Genomic DNA, 18,924 nt, shown 5'->3' with positions numbered 1-18,924 from the left:
AAAACATGCCATCTAGGAAGGGGGCCCTCAGCAGACACTGAACTTGCTAACTCTGCCAGCCCCTCGGCATAGCCTCTGAACTCTGAGAAATATATTTCTGTTTATAAGCCACTCAATTGAAACAGCTGTTATTACAGCTGATCAAAGGAATTGCTGTTCATTAGGCCAAAGACATGCTGATCTTTTTCCCTTCCTTCACACTACCTTTGTCCCTTCAATCTTTTCCTCTTTTCCTAACGTCTTAAGCCTCTGCTTGTTTGTTTTCTCACAAAATCTTTACCCATCGATTTTGATAGAAGAAAGCTCAAATATACCTGCAAATGTTCAGCATCATTTACTTATTAGCCAGAAAATGTTTGCTTATCCTCTATTTTTTCTCTAATTTATTTGTTCTTGGTGTTCTGTGCATGTATCATCTACCTCAAGGCAGTGATGGATATGTTTTTTTGATTTTGCTTTCGGGAAAACGTTCTGACTTGGCTCTGTGTTGAAAACATATCTCACAATTGAACAGAATGTAGAAGCTGACATTTATCTTAAAGCTTCTTGAACATATTCCTGGGGGATTCAGGAAACTCTCTGTTTCTGGCCTTCTTTCATTGTGCAGTGTCTGTTACTCTGTGGACTACACATTCTACATTTATTTTTAGTGAGATTGTCCTAGATAAATATGTAATTAATACCATTTACGCTGCTTTATACAAGAGAACTTTTTCTAAACTTCATTGTGTTGTTTCAATTGCTTCCTTCCTTTACTACTTCATTTCTCAACAATTATAAATAAATTATAAAACAGTACACATTTTAAATATACTTGAAATGTTTTCTGGAATTTCAAGTTTGTATATTACAGAAACAAGTTGTCTATATGTACCAAGAGCCTTTAAATATTTATCTCATTTGATCCAGTAACTCCATTTTTAAGGTTTTTCAAAGGAAACACAGCAATAAGATACAGTAATTATGTGTTGAATAAAACCTAATCCTATGTCTTTTTAGTAAGCCCATAAACTAGGAACTATATTCTTGACACAATATTTATTGCGGGAATTTTTAACATGCTATGATATATTTATAAAATGGAATTTTTGTATCTACCACATATAGTCATGTGTTTGATGACAGGAATATATTCCTATTTTTTTGGTAGGGAAACGTTAATTTAAAATAATAGAAATTGTTTTGCATTAGTACTAGATGTGCTACCTAGTACCTATGATTTGTACAAGGTGACATGAATTCACTAGCTGATGGTGTTATAAAAGAAGCTAATACCCAGTGTCTGAGTTGATGAATATGATCAATGATATATTTTATCCTTTGTTATTGTGGGAACACCATAGAGCATAGTTAAGCAGATCCACGTGGCGTAGCTCCCTATACACCCAGGTTACATGGTGTAGCCTGCTGCTCCCAGGTCACAAATCATCATGCTAATGTACTAAATACTGTAGGCAATTGTAACACAATGGTAAGCATTTGTGAAGCTAAACACATCTAAACATAGAAAAGGTACAGTCAAGATATGGCATGAAAGATTTAAAATGATATGTCTCTATAGGACATTTACCATGAATGAAGTTTGCAGGACTAGAAGCTGGTCTGGGTGTCACTGAGTGAGCAGTAAGTGCATGTGAAGGCCTGGGACCCTGGAGGCTTTAGAGATACTGTCCGTTAGGATAGATACAATATTTATAACTATGTTCTTTCACTCACAAAAATTAAACCTGCCTTCTGTACCTATTTTACTTTATAAACTTTTAATTTTTTTTAACTTTTTGATATTGCATAATAAAATTTCCTTTAACATAGAAATACATTGTACACTGTACACAAATTTCGCTTTCTTTACATCCTTGAACTATAAGTATTTTTTTATTTTTTGACTTTTTCTTTTAAACTTTTTTTTATAAAAGTAAGACACAAACACACAGATTGGCCTAGGCCTACACAGGGTCAGGATCATCAATAGCACTGCCTTGCACCTCCACATCTTGTCCCACTGGAAGTTCTTCAGAGGCAATGACAGGCATGGAGCTGTTACCTCCTGTGATCACAATGCCTTCTTCTAAAATACCTCCTGAAGGATCTGCCTGAGGCTTTTTTTGAGGAGGTGTCACTCTTCGTAAATATATCTACAGTGGTTTTCTTGGTTTATTTCTTTTTTGTTTTATCATAGATTTGCTTGTAAGTAGAAAAGGCACTATGAGTATTCCTCTCTATTAATAAAGACCTTTCAATGTTGAGGTCCATGTTTTCATGCTTTTTAAGGAATTTGTTGAAGTCTGCAAAGTCTTCTGCTAAATCTTTTACTGTGAACTTTCTTGGGGGTGGAGAGTTCCTCTTCTTTTTCTTCTCACTTCCCTTTTATTTTGCCCCTTTAGCTATGGGCTCCTGCTTCAGTTCCAACAACTCCCCATTAGCCAGTTTCTCATGAATGACTTCTAGGAGCTCCTCAGTGTCATCCTCATTTACACCCAGATTATACTTTTTTTGCCATCTCAGCTATAGGCTTGTTGGTTTTTGCAACCTTCTATTCCTGGAAAAGTGTTTAAAATTGTGTATGGACCTTTTAAATATCTTCTTCCTGATGCCATTTATATACTGCTTGGCAACATCACCCTATGCCCAAGCAAGATCCTGGATTCAGTCACAGATGGCATAAACCTTCCGGAGTAGCATCGGTGGCTTCTGAAGGTCTTCCTCAGTTGTAGCAGTAGCCTGGGCAAGTGTCCTCAGGTAGTCGGACTTAAAAGCTGCTATTACTGCATAGTATTCCATGATGTCTATGTACCACATTTTCTTTATCCAGTCTACCAAGGATGAGTTCATGTCCTTTGCAAGGACATGGATGAAGCTGGAAAACGTCATTCTCAGCAAACTGACACAAGAACAGAAAACCAAACACCACATGTTCTTACTCATAAGTGGGTCTTGAACAATGAGAACACATAGACATAGGGACAGGAACATCACACTCTGGGGTCTGTTGGGGGTGCAGGCTAGGGGAGAATTAACAGGGGGTCGGGGATTGGGGAGGATAACATTAGGAGAAATACCTAATGTAGATGATGCAGTGATGGATGCAGCAAACCCCACCATGGCACGTGTATACCTATGTAACAAACCTGCACATTCTGCACATGTACCCCAGAACTTAAAATATAATAAAAAAAAAATTTAAATTTTAATACTGAATGTGAAACCAATAAAAAATAAATTTTTTTTTTAAAGTTGCTATTATTCCTTTATCCATTGGTTGGTTGAAAAAGGTGGTATTTGGAGGAAAAACTCTCCCTTTGGGATGAAGGACACCCATAAAAGGAGGCTGTGCAGGAGCATTATCAACAGTAAGCAAAATCTTGACAGGCATCCTATTCTTCAAACAGTACTTCTCCATTTTGCTCACGTAGCAACTCAGAAGGGCATCTTGGGAGACAATCTGGGTCATCCATAAATGATCACTTCTGTAGTACCCGGGCAGCGTGTGCCTATTGATAACATGCTTGAAAGCGCTGGCATTCTCACTGTGCCAGCTCACAAAGGGTTCCCATTTGCAGCCTGCAGTACTGCCCCCAAGCAACACTGTTACCCTGTCCTTAAAAAATCCCGCATTAAGTTGGCCTCCTTAGGGATGAAAGTCCTTTGAGGCATTTGTTCCCAGAAGAGGGGGTTTTCATCCATATTGAAGACTTACTGTGGCAAGTAATATTTCTGCACAATCAGCTTGTCTGACTGTGGAATCACACAATCTGATTTTTGGAAGTTCCAAAAATTCCTCAGCTGCTGTCACATCAGCACTTGCATACTCACCACTCACTTTTACGTTATATAATGGATAATTAATCATGAGCTATTTAAACCACCCAGAGCTAGAGTAAATTCCACACTGTAGTTGGGTCCTGTCTTTTCTTAAAACATTGCAAACAAACTTTCACTTTGGTTATAGTTATCATGGTGCTGAGAGGGATACTCTTCTGCATCTGCAGATCATCCAGATCATCAGAAGTTTCTCTATATCTGATATAGGCCATTCTTGAGTTTTTGTTAGTCTTGTTGCCTTCAAGAAGCAAATTGTTTCACAGCTTCTGTCACTTTGTTCTTGCTCTTGATCATAGCTATGGTGGAACAGGATATGCCTGCTGGGGAGCAATAGCTGTCACTGATTTCCCACCTTCATGGCCTTAATCACTTTTCATTTGGTCTCCATGACACTCGCTCTAAGGAACCTTTGCTGGCAGGCTTAGCAGAGCCTTTTGTACAGTTAGGGGCTGTGGTGAACTAAACAAGAGATTCAGTCAACTGAGATCACATAGTCAAAGGATGCAGGAAACACGAGATGCCTGAGGCTTCTGCGGGCTTCACACAGCACACTGTCCTAATGTCAACTTCTTGTTTAACAAGTAGGATCACACTCTAAAATAGTGATAAAAAGTAGAGTATAATACATACCTAAATCACTAGCATTGTTGTTTATTGTAGTTATCAGGTATTATATACTGTACATAATTATATGTATCAGACTTTCTTACCACTGCAGCACAATAGATTTGTTTACAACATCACTATAAGCACGAGTGATGTGTTAAACTAACACTACGAATGATGTGTTAAACTATGACATTATTAGATAATAGGAATTTTTCGGCTCCATTGTAATCTCATGTGAGCATCATTGTGTATGATGTCCTTTGTTGCCCTGAAACATTGTTATGCAGCACTTCACTGTATTTTGTTGTCAGATTTTTTTTTAATGTACTTTAAGTTCTGGGGTACATGTGCAGAACGTGCGGGTTTGTTACATAGGTATACACGTGCCATGATGGTTTGCTGCATCCATCCCCCCATCATCTACATAAGGTATTTCTCTTAATGTTATCCCTCCCCAACCCCCTCATACCCTGCTATCCCTTCCCTAGCCTCCCCACCCCCTGATAAGCTTCAGTATTTGATGTTCCCCTCCCTGTGTCCATATATTCTCATTGTTCAACTCCCACTTATGAGTGAGAACATGCAGTATTTGGTTTTCTGTTCTTGTGTCAGTTTGCTGAGAATGACGGTTTCCAGCTTCATCCATGTCTCTGCAAAGGACATGAATACATCCTTTTCTATGGCTGCATAGTATTCATTGGTGTATATGTGCCACATTTTATTTATCCAGTGTATCATTGATGGGCATTTGGATTGGTTCCAAGTCTTTGCTATTGTAAACCTCTAAAAAATTATCATTTTATAACATAATGAAAAGGTTTAAGAGTAAATATTGTTTATCTGATATTATTCAAGCTATGCAAAATATGCATAGCAGATATACACAATAAATATTTCATAGTAGCTACTTATTGATTTTGGTGTTAATATACTGGTTTATTTTTATTATTGTTATGTATAAGAATATACATTTACAAAATTGGCATCTCTTACTATGTTATTCAGAAAAAAACAGTTTTTAATACTGTTATTAAAAATGTAAAAATCCCTCATGTAAAGTAGTCTAGAGTTTAAAATTTCTGACAGCTAGATGATTCGTAAATGGCCTTTCCAAAGAAAGAAAGAAACAATCATTATGGAAGATTAGAGCATGGGACAAGGAGATAGAGATTCTTGAAAGGATATCATAAACTAAAAGTCACCGAAAAATAAAAAGCCAAAAGAGTTCTTCAAGATTATGCAATTTCATCTTATTATTTACATATTTGTAGGCAGGTTTATCTGAACGTGTATTGAATAAAAGATCAAATGAAGCAAATACTCAAAGCTTTGTTTAAAAAAAAAAAAGCCACTCAGAAATAAAGGTGGGAATCTGTGCCACTTAAATCATAAATATTTATAAATTACCTTTCGTGCCTGTCACAGCAAGGTATAAAAATAGAGACAATTCAAGAATATATGATTATCTGTACTTGAATAATTAAGAGTAGAGATCAACAAGTAATAAATCCTCCTTGCTCCTCAATCTGAAGTAAACATTGTGCCAGCAGAGCACTTTGTCTTCTACCGTCCTTTTCACGTCTCTAGGGCATCCTGGCCCTATGTAATGGGAGGATTGGAGTTGGCACTGAGACATGTTCTTTGGACTTTTCTTTGTGTAATTGGCTTGTCTTGAAAGAAAATAATCACATCGGAGCCAACTCAAGCCTTTTTGCCTTTAGAGTAATTGTATTCTGCCAGATTTTAACTGTACCACACTTACATACAAACTAATCCCATCAGGAAGACCATCAAAATTCCTAAACATTACATTGTTAGAAGATAGTGATAGCAAATATTTGTTAATTATGGAGAGAGAGAATGGTGTGTTGCATTTCTTCGCCTCATAGATCAGACTTAGAAAAATGTCACCAAAAATTCATAAGGGAAATAATAATTTATGCCTGGTATTTTGTGAACTAAATTTAATGAATTTCTTTATATCATGAATACCTATACTATTTCATTTCATCATTTGTGATCTAAAGTATTATTTTCTAACATTAAGCAAAAATGAATGGTGACCTTAGAAGTGCTTTTAAAAACTTTGTCAATCAAGTGTAATAGAGATGGAAGACAACTTGTTAAATGTACTATTGGAACAAAACTGATAACACTTCCTGAAAAGTAATACACAATAAAATGTGAACTCTGCCTCTGCTTTGAAACTTCCCAGAGCATCCCCTCTGCCTGGACCTCTGTGTTTACCTCTGAGCTTCCTTATTGAATAATGTAGTCATAATTAACAACTCACATTGCCAGATACGGGTATATTCATTCTTTAATCAACTCGTGTTCTTGATAACTACATTTCAGCATGTAATAGTGTGTCGTAGTCAATTAAGGCTACTAAGAATAACAGAATGCCACAGATAAACAACAGAAATTCATTTCTCACCGTTTTGGAGACCATAAATGAGGGCAGTACCAGCAAATTCCATATCTGATGAAAGCGCTCCCCCATTCTAGATGGCCTTCCTCCTGCTGTGTTCTGATGTGGGGAAGGGAGAGGGATCTTACTGGGCTCCATTTTAAAAGAGCATTAATCCCAATGGTGAAGGCCTAATCACCTCCCAAAGTCCCTACCTCCTAATACCCTAACATTGTAGATTAGGTTTCAACATATGAATCTGGTTGAACAGAAACGTTCAGTTAGTACAATGTGAGGGAACGAGGGTCATTTTAAGAGATTTTTGTAATAGGCAGAGAGTTTTGTCCCTATTAAAATGTAACAACTTATGTAAAAGTTTGAGAGCTGAAAAAATATTTATTGACTCTGAAATACAAAATGAAAAAATGCATAATTAATATTAATAAATACTTCATTTAATAGTTATAAAATATGTCAACTTGGTTAATTTTTAAATTTTATATTATCAAATTTAATTAATTTCAGGAAGTATACGGTTTAGTTTCCAATTTGGCAAAAATACCTGCTTTGTTCAATGTTTTTCAGGTAAATCATTGCCAGTTTTAAAGTAAATCAGTTAATGATTGGCAAAAGAAAATTAACTTGAGAAATTATTTAAAATGTTTTCAAAAGTTCTATACATAAAGTATAATTTTTAATAAATGCTACAGATAGGGACCTCCAAAACTAAGATGTCCTGGGCTTATGGAAGTTACTGAACTGTTCCTGAAATCTCTATCAAATCAGTTCTCATTATACATGAACCTTTCTGAATAACAAACACCAAGAATCTGGGATGTGACTATACAGTATATTTGTATAGATATATTACTGATGTACTGTTTTTTTTCATAGGGAAAGGTGTTAATTTGAAATAATAGAAATTGTTTTGAATTTGAAGTACCAGGACAAGATTACATGAATTCACTAAAGAAGCCAATACCCCAATGTTTGAGTTGATGAATATGATCAATAAATGTTCATTGCCTTTCCTCAGATCTCACCTCCATAATGTGCATGATAGAGTGTTATGCTGTTAACAAACTTGCGATTAAAAAAGTGCTGAATACACAACGTGGCACAATTTAAATGAATGTGTTTGTATACATGTAGCATACCTGCATGATACCTTTTAAGAAACAGAATTGCTCGGTCAAGGGTTAAATGCATTTGTAATTGCTTTTTTAATTTTTTTTGTTGAGTTTTGAACATTAATACAACTATATAGTACATAATTTAAAAGAAGAGATGAATGGTAAAAATAAAACTCTCACAGCACTTTCTTCCATTAAATCCGGTTCCCTTGGTAGTTACATCTTCATAGAAATCCTACTAGAGATATGTGATGCTTACACAAGCATGTATGAATATGCAGAATTCCTTCTTTTCAAGTACATTTTTGTTTTCTTGTGCCTATCCCTTTAAGGGGAGCAGAAGACCTATGCCAAGAAGGCTTAAACAGACACAGCAGGCTAAACTGTAAGCATTCATACCAGGAGTATGCTGTTTTTTGCCTTATCACCTCAGCCTCAGCTGTGGTGGATCTTATCAGTAAAAGTGATGATTTCTTTGGTTTTCACTATTGCTTATTGTTTTCCCTGGATGAAAGGATACCAATGGATTCTGTACATTGCTCTGTTGCTGGCCGAAAATTCTCAATCCTACCTGCTATCTTGCTCTGCACACAGCACACACTCTGTACAATTACCCTTCAACAGCTTCCTAGAAACGCCCTCTCCTCTCTCTTCTGTAGTTCCTGTGACTCAGACATCCTCTTGTTGATTTTCTCTCTGGTGTATCTCATATGGCAGTAGCATCCTGGGCAAAGGTTGTATGGATGGTTAGTTTTTCAAACTTTGTACATGCAAACATTTCTTTACCTTACTTTCCTACCTTCTCTTAGAAATATGAAATAATTTTTCTGTTGCAATGCTGCCTTCCCATGTTACTGAAAAACTGGAAGGTATTTCTCATTTCTTATTCCTTGTATGTAACAATTTTAGTAATTTGCCCCCATGGAAGTTTATAAGATCTTCATTTTATCTCCAATGTTCTAAAGTGTCACAATGGTTTGCTAATTTGGCCATTCCACCATACCAGGTACTGGGGAATTTCTTTAAATTTAGGACTTTATTTCCTTTAGATCAAGCTTGTCCAACCCGTGGCCCACAGACTACACGTGACACAGGACAGCTTTGAATGCAACCCAGCACAACTTTGTAAACTTTCTTAACACATTATGAGATGATTTAGCAATTTATTATTATTATTATACGTTACGTCTAGGGTACATGTGCAGAACATGCATGTATTTTTGCAATTCTTTTTTAGCTCATCAGCTATCATTACTGTTAGTGTATTTTATTTATGGCCCAAGACAACCCTTCTTCCAATGTGGCCCAGGGAAGCCAAAATATTGAATACCCACGCTTTAGAGCTAGGAAATGGTCTGGTATGGTATTACATCAAATTACATTACATTATGTTGTTTGTGATACAAATAACATAATGTGTATGGCATATATTAAATGTAATAAAGCATACTATAATATAATTGCATAATTTTTTAACCAAATAGACAAAAGAGTATTTGCAGGAGTTACTTGTTAGTTGAGGAAATTGCACATTTGCAGCATGGTCTGCACTAAGTGTCCTCTAAACAATGTAAATTAGTAGCTTTTAAAATGCATTTTCAAAATATTTTTGCAGTAAAGTACTAAATTTGAATACTATATATTAATGCCACTCACACACACATAATATATTCTGGTATTGCTTATTGAGTAAACTATTTTTGAAGAATATAATTATTGATACATAATGATATCATTAAAAAAGGAAGAGGAAGTTACTTTAGTCAAAATGCCAGAGTTTGGCAATAATTCTTTTTACAACAGAAACATTATAGTATTTTCTTAAATATTTTATAGTTTTTTTCTTAACTACAAGTTATATAGCTGTCTTTTTTCTGTGCTTAACAAATACTAGTGTTAAGTCAAATAGGAACATCATCTATTGATAATAGTGCATCCCTACATATACTGAGTATATGAATGAAGAATAAATTGTGACATCTTATAACAGATATGGCCAACAATAAATGTATAATATTCATTTTGGATTTTCAACCCTTTATTTTCTCAGATGACCTACCACCCCACCATAAAAATTATTTATGACATAAATATTATGTCTCAATTTTTGTGGTGTTAATAATACAAATCTTCCAGGTTCCGCATTCTAATGAAGAGTAGAAATAGAATTCCACTGATACCACTTCTCTATTAAATAAAATGTTCTTGTTGTATTACATCTTATTTTGAAGCATATTTAACTTTGAAAAGCTGAAATACAGTTATCTCTTTTCTTTTAGTTGTTATCTTTCAATTTGTTGGAATAATGAGGGAAATAGCACTGACATTATACTGAGATATTTTTTAAGACCGTTGTTTTTCTGTTTTAGCATGCAGTGATCTGGAGTTCAGAGAAGTGGCAAACAGATTGCGGGACTGGTTCAAGGCCCTTCATGAAAGTGGGAGTCAGAACAAGAAGACAAAAACATTGCTGAGGCCTGAGAGAAGCAGTAAGATATCTCTATTTGATCATTGCTACTGTATCATCATCTGATAGGAGGTTTTATTTCCACTGAACAACTTAGAACAAAACACACATTTCAGTATTTATTCACTGCATATATACTGAGTAAAAATCAGAATATTATTACTTCCAAGCATACCTGCATTATTTGGCAAGAGCATTTGGGACAACTCTCATTGGAGGAAAAGGGAATGTCTCCTCAGATGGTGTTTAGCTTTCAGTGGAATAGAAAGAAAGGGAATATTCTTCAGTGTTTTATTAAGGTGCTAAAAAGTAGAACAACCAGAAAATAAAGGTAAAAATTTGGAGTATTTAGATTTTTAGAGAATACAGCAGGACTCCCCCATGTGGTAGCCTTTCCAAGGTTGCTTTGCTGATGTCTTCATTTTGATCCTCTGTGGAATGGATCAGTAGACGAGAGAGGATGTCTGCAAATTAGATAAGCAAAACAAACACAGAAGGAAAAAAAAAGAGCCCTATACCTCTTACAATTGTTTTTTGAGACAGAGTCATACTCTGTCACTCACGCTGGAGCTCAATGACGTGATCTCAGCTCACTGCAACCTCTGCTTCTCAAGTTCAAGTGATTCTCCTGCCTTAGCATCCTGGGTAGCTGGGATTACAGGCACCCACCACCACGCCCTGCTAATTTTCATATTTTTAGTAGAGACGGAGTTTTACACTGTTGTCCAGGCTGGTCTCAAACTCCTTACCTTGTGATCCACCTGCGTTGGCCCCCCAGAGTGCTGGGAATATAGGTGGGAGCCACCATGCCAGGCCATAAGTTGTTGTTGTTGTCTATCAGTATAATTCTCTAAAAGATTTTTCCTAATTCCTTGGAAATAAGAAATACAAATTGAAATAGGGTACTTGTTATGAATAATTTTGTAAACTTTTCATTTTATATTATTTTCTTTTGTATAAAAATGTGTGTATTATTTAATGCATATAAAACGATACCGAAACACAGGCTGAATCTTTCAAAGATTGAAGCATGTGCTCCAAAACACAAGTAAAGGGGAAAGAGCAGCAATTATGAGCTACATCTCTTGGCTGACACAGAAGAGCTATCTGTGATACTCATCACCTATTGTAACGTGACCCATCCACTCTCACCTGCTACCCTCAAAGTGGAGTTTCTAACAAAATTATGTAGTAAGATCACATAATCCTCTATAGATACCTAAAATGCTTTATTTTTGTTTTTACATTAAGGAATTTTCTACAATTTCAATCTATTGTAGTTATGAATCTAATTTGCATACCGAAAGGGTTTAATGCGGAAGTGCAATTAAGCCATTACTTTGAGGTTAATAATTGTCTTTGAATGCGTAACGACTATCCATATATTTCTTTTTATTAATTTCAGGAAGAAATTAAAGTATTTTTTCATATCCTATAGGAGAGTCCCTTGGGCTTATCTCTGGATTTATTGGTTAATTTTTTGGCAAATGTAAATATTTTGCTGACTTATAGCTTGAATTTGCCTAATAGAAATAATGATTCAGTATATTTGCCTCTGTATTTATGAAGAAAAGATGTCTGGAGTAGGGAGAAAATTTTTTCCACACCCTTACATATTGATTTTTGAAGATTCAGGTTCACACCTGTTTTTAAAATTCTTAATCACTTCCAATATTCATACTTGAACATTTTCATTGCTTGCTCTAAAATTTTCCCTTTGAGCTTGGGTTCAGATTGATGCTCCCTTCCAGATACAGACATAGATAATGGAGAACATCTACAACACTCTGCAAGGTGCTGGGCAATTGTACACATTCATAAATATTTCCCTTTCTAGTTTTTTCTGTCAATAAATGCCATGAGACTCTCTCAAGGTAGTAGGTTAATTATAAGAAGCTTCTTTAGAGTTGAATATTCACAGGATTATTTATACTGCTTGACGAGTCAGAAACCAGCTAGAAAAAAAAATTCCAAAGGGAAGTTATTCATTAGAATAGATATGACAAATCCATAGACAAGACATGGCTGGCTCCTTCTGCTCCTCAGATCTGTGCACCCTCTGAGGGAATCCAACATCAGACTCCCATCTCCTTTCTATTTTTATCCTCCCTTCAGAACTTTTATCAGTTCTAATATAGTGATGATATACTTGTTTACTTAATTGTCTCTCTCTTTCCCAACCAGAGTACTTTAAATACAATGAAATAAGAACTCTTTATTCACCACTGTATTGCCAGAACATAGGATAGAGTTTAACATATAGTATTCACTAAATAAAACTGAAAGGAGTTAACGAATGAATGAAAGAATCAAAGAAGCATCCACTGTACTACACTGTGTAGCTATACCATAGTTTAGTCATTCAGTTAGTGCCCTAGGAATGATTATTGATCATATTCATTATTTTCTTCATGATAGTAATTAGTGTAGTCAATTTGTATGCTTTTATTTCTAAGAGAAAGATTACAAGAAGTGGAATGAATAAGTCAAAATATGCATGCATTTTAAATTACATAATCGTAGATATTGCCAGACTGCATTGTAAAAAGCTTAGGGCATTTTGCATTTTTACCAGCAAGACATGAGCGTTAACCTTTCCCTGCATACCTGACAGCAAAAAAAAATCACCATTTATTTTAACTTTTTCATTCTGATGAATATGCTCTTATATTTCATTGTTAATTAAATTTGTATTTGTTTTTTAGTAGTGAATTTGAACATAAAAATTGGGAGGAAACTAAAAACACAGTTTTCAACTTATCTGATATTAATGTTATCACCCCTACATTCCATTTTATCATTCGTTTAATATCTTTGTTAACAATTTTGACAAGTTTTGTATTATGTTTTATGTTTTTCATTTCTATCAGGTCCATTAGGCTATTTTTAATATGAGCTATTTAGTCCTTCAAAAAAAAAAAAAAGAAACAATTTTGATCAACTTTCCTTTATTACATGCATTTTAGTGTCTTTCATGTGAAAACCCAAAGTTTTGTTTTGATTTCTTAATATGACAATGAGCAAACACTGGAGTGTTTTAGGTTTTTTTTTTATTTTTAATAATTAAGGTTGTAGTTAAGTCCTCATAAGGCAGAGAAAAATAATCTGATAAGATAGTAAAGAAATGCAAATCGAAACCACATTGAGATGCCATCTCCTGCCAGTTAGAATGGCAATCATTAAAAAAATCAGGAGACAACAGATGTTGGAGAGGATGTGGAGAAATAGGAATCCTCTTACACTGTTGGTGGGAATGTAAATTAGTTCAACCATGTGGAAGACAGTGTGGCGATTCCTCAAGTATCAGAACTAGAAATACACACCAGCAATCCCATTACTGGGTATATACCCAAAGGATTATAAATCATTACATTATAAAAACTCATGCACAGGTATGTTTACTGTGGCACTATTTACAATAGCAAAGACTTGGAACCAACCCAAATGCCCATCAATGATAAACTGAACAAAGAAAATGTGGCACATATACACCATGGAATACTATGCAGCCATAAAAAAGGATGAATTCATGTCCTTTGTCAGGACATGGATAAAGCTGAAAGCCATCATTTTCAGCAAACTGCTGCAAGAACAGAAAGCCAAACACTGAATGTTCTCACTCATAAGTGGGTGTTGGACAATGAGAACGCATGGAGCAGGGAGGGGAACTTCATGGACCGTGGCCTGTTAGTGGGGGGCCTAGGGGAGGGATAGCAGCAGGTGGGAGTTAGGGAAGGGATAGCATTAGGACAAATACCTAATGTAGATGACACAGTGATAGGTGCAGCAAACCACCATGGCACATGTATACCTATGTAACAAACCTGCATGTTCTGCAAATGTACACCAGAACTTAAAAGTATAATAAGAAATAAAATAAAATGATATATAATGTTTGCCTTCCAGCATTTTATACTGAAACCAAATTAAAACGTGTTTTACAATCTCTTATTTAGAGCAAACAAGAAGTCCAATAACATTTTGTCATTTTAATAGAGAAAAATCAAATTTTAGTTTTGCATCAGTATATTTGATGCTATTTTTAAAAATCTTCTAAGGAATCTTTTAAAAATTAGTCAACATTGACCATGAAAAAATAATGTTTTTTAAGGAATCTTTTATAATTTGTACATTTTAATTCATTTTTTACACATTTTTAGGATAGTCATTTTTTTTTAATTAGTCATTTTCTATTAGGATAGCACTATATCTTTTAAAAATGTCTTGTATATGTTATTTACAAAGTCACCTTATGTCATGATTTTTCCTAGGAAAACCATTTATAATTTTTAATTATAATAATTTTTATCTTATAGCTATAACTATGAGATGGATAGTTGTAAGATTTGTCAGCATTTTGTAGTAAATAAGCAGATATTATGAATATAAATTTTATACATTTTTAATATCCATATCCTTCTTTATACCATAACATTTTAATCTGGCAAGAATCAACATGTTTATTAACAGAGCCAAGTATATACAGCTTCTCTAAACTGTAAAAATAAGGGATGAAAAGTATATAAATTACAAAGCATGCCTTTGTGTTTTATCATTTAAAAAATGATCTAGATATTACATTAGATTTTAAGGAATACCTATTAACTAACTTAGTCTAATATACATCTAACTTTTTAAATTACCAAAAGTTATTGGAGATTTTTTAAAGTTGGCTTTATTAGGAAACATAATTACTATTTAAATAAAGCTTGTCATTTACATGATTTAATTTGGTTAAACTTTTATGCTTTTTTTTTTTTTCTTTTTGAGACGGTGTCTCACGCTATTGCCCAGGCTGGACTGCAGTGACGCCATCTCAGCTCACTGCAACCTCTGCCTCCTGGATTCAAGCAATTATCCTGACTCAGCCTCTCAAGTATCTGGGACTACAAGCACACACCACCACAACAGCTAATTTTTGTATTGTTAGCAGTGACAGGGTTTCACCCTGTTGGCCAGGCTGGTCTCAAACTCAATCTCAGGTTATCCACCCACCTGAGCCTCCCAAAGTGCTGGGATTACAGACGTGAGCCACTGCACCCAGCCAAATTTATGTTTTTTTATAATCGTGAACACCTAGATGTAATGCTAACTAATTGCATCCGTATACCTATCTAAGTTTAGGAAAAATATATTCAATTAGAATAATAATGTAATCTGTATTATATTTAATGCTAACACTAGAATCATAGCTATGTTTTATTAAAAAATATTAAACCAATCATTTTTGCCAGTCTTTTTAAAACTATGTGAATTGAATTTTTTAAAGATTAGAGTTATTCTTAATAACCCTATGCCTAACCATTCAAGTTTAATATAGAACATATGGCAGTAGGTCTGCATAATAATGTAGAAAAATGCTTGTTTGTGTTTTTTATTAAATGTTGTTTATTATCTTAATTTTAAAATTATTTGTTATTGATGCTCAGTTAATAGAACTACATATTCTTGAATAGTAATTAAAATAAGAAACTTAAGTAAATCACCTGTTTCTTCTAATACCAGTATCTGTTTTTCTTAGTTATTACTTACTAAGTATTTTGTGCTTGTTTGTATTTAGTATCAGAATAGTGATGTTAGGGGCAAACATGCAAGAGAGGGCCAAATCGCACTCTTTTCTGGTTGTACAAGGAAGAATTCTTAAGGCCGGGTACCGTGGCTCACATCTGTAATCCCAGCACTCTGGGAAGCCGAGGCAGATGGATCACCTGAGGTCAGGAGTTCAAGGCCAGCTTGGTCAACATGATGAAATACAGTCTTTTTGGTACCTACTTTAGTAATGATACTTAACTCTTAAACACATTATCATAGTAACCTGAGATTTTAATCAACCAAATTTTATTACACCATTTTCATAAAGAATTCCACAGTTGTTACCCAAGAATTGTTTTTTTTGCTTGAACCTTGGACAGTGAAAATATTGCATAGCTACATGGTTTTGAGTTGACAAAATGGTCAAAAATGTCATAGCTTTTTAAAAAGTCAAGTTTATACAGTCTGTCATTATTTTTTAACAACCGACACCTAATTTTTATATTATAAAGTCAGGCTTCTTGAACATATTTTGTTTGGATGTATTTTATAACTGTCACTGCAAAACAAAGGAAGGATCATAGAAAAATAACTAAGTAAAAATCTTAAAATGTGTTTTACAGTAAGAAGTTGAAGGAAATGGAACTATTTAGCTTCTCATCCTGTTATAATTAGCATGAAAATACTTGGTGATGCTTTATTCAGTAAGAATATGTTGTGCCTATTATTAATATAGCTTGATTTTGTTTTTTTATTTAAATCTCCAAAAATTGCACACCAGAAGTACTATACCCAGGCTTTTAAAAATATGGCCACAATCGAGAATATATAGTTCTTGAAAGTGATATTTTACTAATTTTCCCTTTAACAATTTGGAAAGCATCAGGACATTATCATCATATGCAAAATCCCTGGAATACCAGTCTGACTCAAATTAAGATAATGTCATATTTCTGCATTCCTACACACCAAATGTTCTCCTCAGTCAGAGAAAATGATGGAATTACTTAAACCTCCAGGGTAAATGAATACATTCTAATTTCTTACCAAGATATTGCTCACTTTATGTCATGCTGTCTTCACATTAAGAGAAAGATTGAATTTGGAATCAGATGGTTTAAAACGATGTCACATTTTAATGCAATTAGGAGTCTTCAAGGTATAGCAGGAGACTTCATCTTTTGAAAACAAAATGTTTGAGAAGATTAGATAAATTTTCTTATTTCAAGTAATAAAATGAGATATCCAGATCATTTCTTATTTTGGTTCTAAATATTGAGACATCTGGCATTTTCTTCTCTTTTATTCTGTAAATTATGACTCCTTATAATAAAATTTAATTATGTACTTAAGTATTACTGAGATATTACCTTAAGAATTATATATTTTAATTTTATTGAAATTATACATTTCATATATCTCTAAATAAATGTAATTCCATGTGGTTTAAAGGTATTGCTATAAAATAAAAGTACTAAGTGAATGGTGAACTGCAGTGAAATTATTTTGTTACATCATTGCGTCCTGAGAAATTACCACATTTGATCTGCTAAGAATGAAACTTTTGTTTATCCTTTATTCTTTAGGAACTGTATTATTCCAGACAATGGCAATTACTATCAGCACTGGCGATTTTTTTAACACTTCTCACTGGGTGAATGAAATGTTGTCAACTTTATTACATTCTGTTTTCAATAATGTAAACATTTAATTTCAGAATAAAACCATGTATGTAGGGTGTTCAGGCAATTTTAACCAGCTGTCTGAACTATTCAAAATAAAACAACACCCCTCCCCCGAAAAAGAACATGAAGTGGTTAATAAAGATATCTGCAGAAAAATAAAACAAAACAGAAAATTTTACATTACCACATATATTTAGTCAATTATAATCAATTATAAATACTATTCCTGTTGAACTTTACTCCAATGCCAGTTGAGTAATACAGAAAATACTTGAATGTATTTTAGGAATTTCAAGACAAAATAGGTGTCTTGAAAGCATCAAAAAGTGATAGTTTAAACCCAGAAAAAGTATATATAAAATCAAGTAGAACAAATTAAAAAAATAAATATCTGGATGTTTAATGTGAAAACAAATGACTCTATATACCACTGCAGTTCTTGAACCATATGCTAGCCAATAAAAAAGCAATTACTTTTATTATGATTTCTTTGAGATATTAATGAGTGTTAAATGATTTTCAACATATCACAACAAGGAATAATCTATATAACATTGTTTATTTTCCATTTTCTTTATTTTTATATTTTGTATTTTGATTACATAAGTAATGCGATAAATATCACAGCAAGGAATAATCTATATAACATTGTTTATTTTCCATTGTCTTTATTTTTATATTTTGTATTTTGATTATGCAAGTAATGCATGCTTATTTTAAAAAATAGGATGTGAAGGTATATTGTGAAAGTATCCTTTCAACAACTTCATTCATTCCCTTTTGTCATGAGGTATAAAACATTAGCAGCCTACTTTTGTGTGTGTGTGTGAGACAGAGTCTCATTGTTGTCCAGTCTGGAGTGCAGTGGTGCGATCTCAGCTCACTGCAACCACCACCTCCCAGGTTCAAGAGATTCTCCTGCCTCAGCCTACCGACTGGCTGGGATTACAGGCGCACGACTAATTTTTGTATTTGTAGTAGAGACAGCGTTTTGCCATGTTTTCGAGGGTGGCCTTGAAATCCTGACCTCAAGTGATCCACTCACCTCAGCTTCCCAAAGTTCTGGGATTACAGGAGGGAGCCACTGTGCCCTGCCAAATCCTGCTTCATTTTCATACAAAACTACATACTCACATAAACAGACCTATTTTTAAAAATGTAAGATCATACTATGCACAGTATGTGGCAGTTTGCTTATTGTCACTAGCTGTTTATTTTAACCTTTTAACACTTCATTGCATTGCACATATTTTCTCACTACATCCT

The 18,924-nt window shown here is 34.2% G+C and overlaps 1 protein-coding gene across 6 annotated transcripts in view; it reads left to right on the top strand.

Annotated features, from left to right (window-relative positions):
* SPOCK3 (SPARC (osteonectin), cwcv and kazal like domains proteoglycan 3) overlaps positions 1-18,924 on the top strand; it is a 539,501-nt gene that overhangs the window by 478,482 nt on the left and 42,095 nt on the right. For all 6 annotated transcript variants that reach the window (XM_032298605.1, XM_032298609.1, XM_032298608.1 and 3 more), the window contains one exon: positions 10,344-10,463. In XM_032298605.1, coding sequence (XP_032154496.1) covers positions 10,344-10,463 — 120 coding nt within the window. The remainder of the gene's footprint in view (positions 1-10,343; positions 10,464-18,924) is intronic.

This window comes from Sapajus apella, unplaced genomic scaffold (assembly GCF_009761245.1).
Source record: "Sapajus apella isolate SASKATOON/1434 unplaced genomic scaffold, GSC_monkey_1.0 scaffold39, whole genome shotgun sequence".
In the NCBI taxonomy this organism is placed as follows: Eukaryota; Metazoa; Chordata; class Mammalia; order Primates; family Cebidae; genus Sapajus; species Sapajus apella.
Note: the sequence above shows the minus strand (reverse complement) of the source record. Positions and strands in the feature narration are given on the sequence as shown.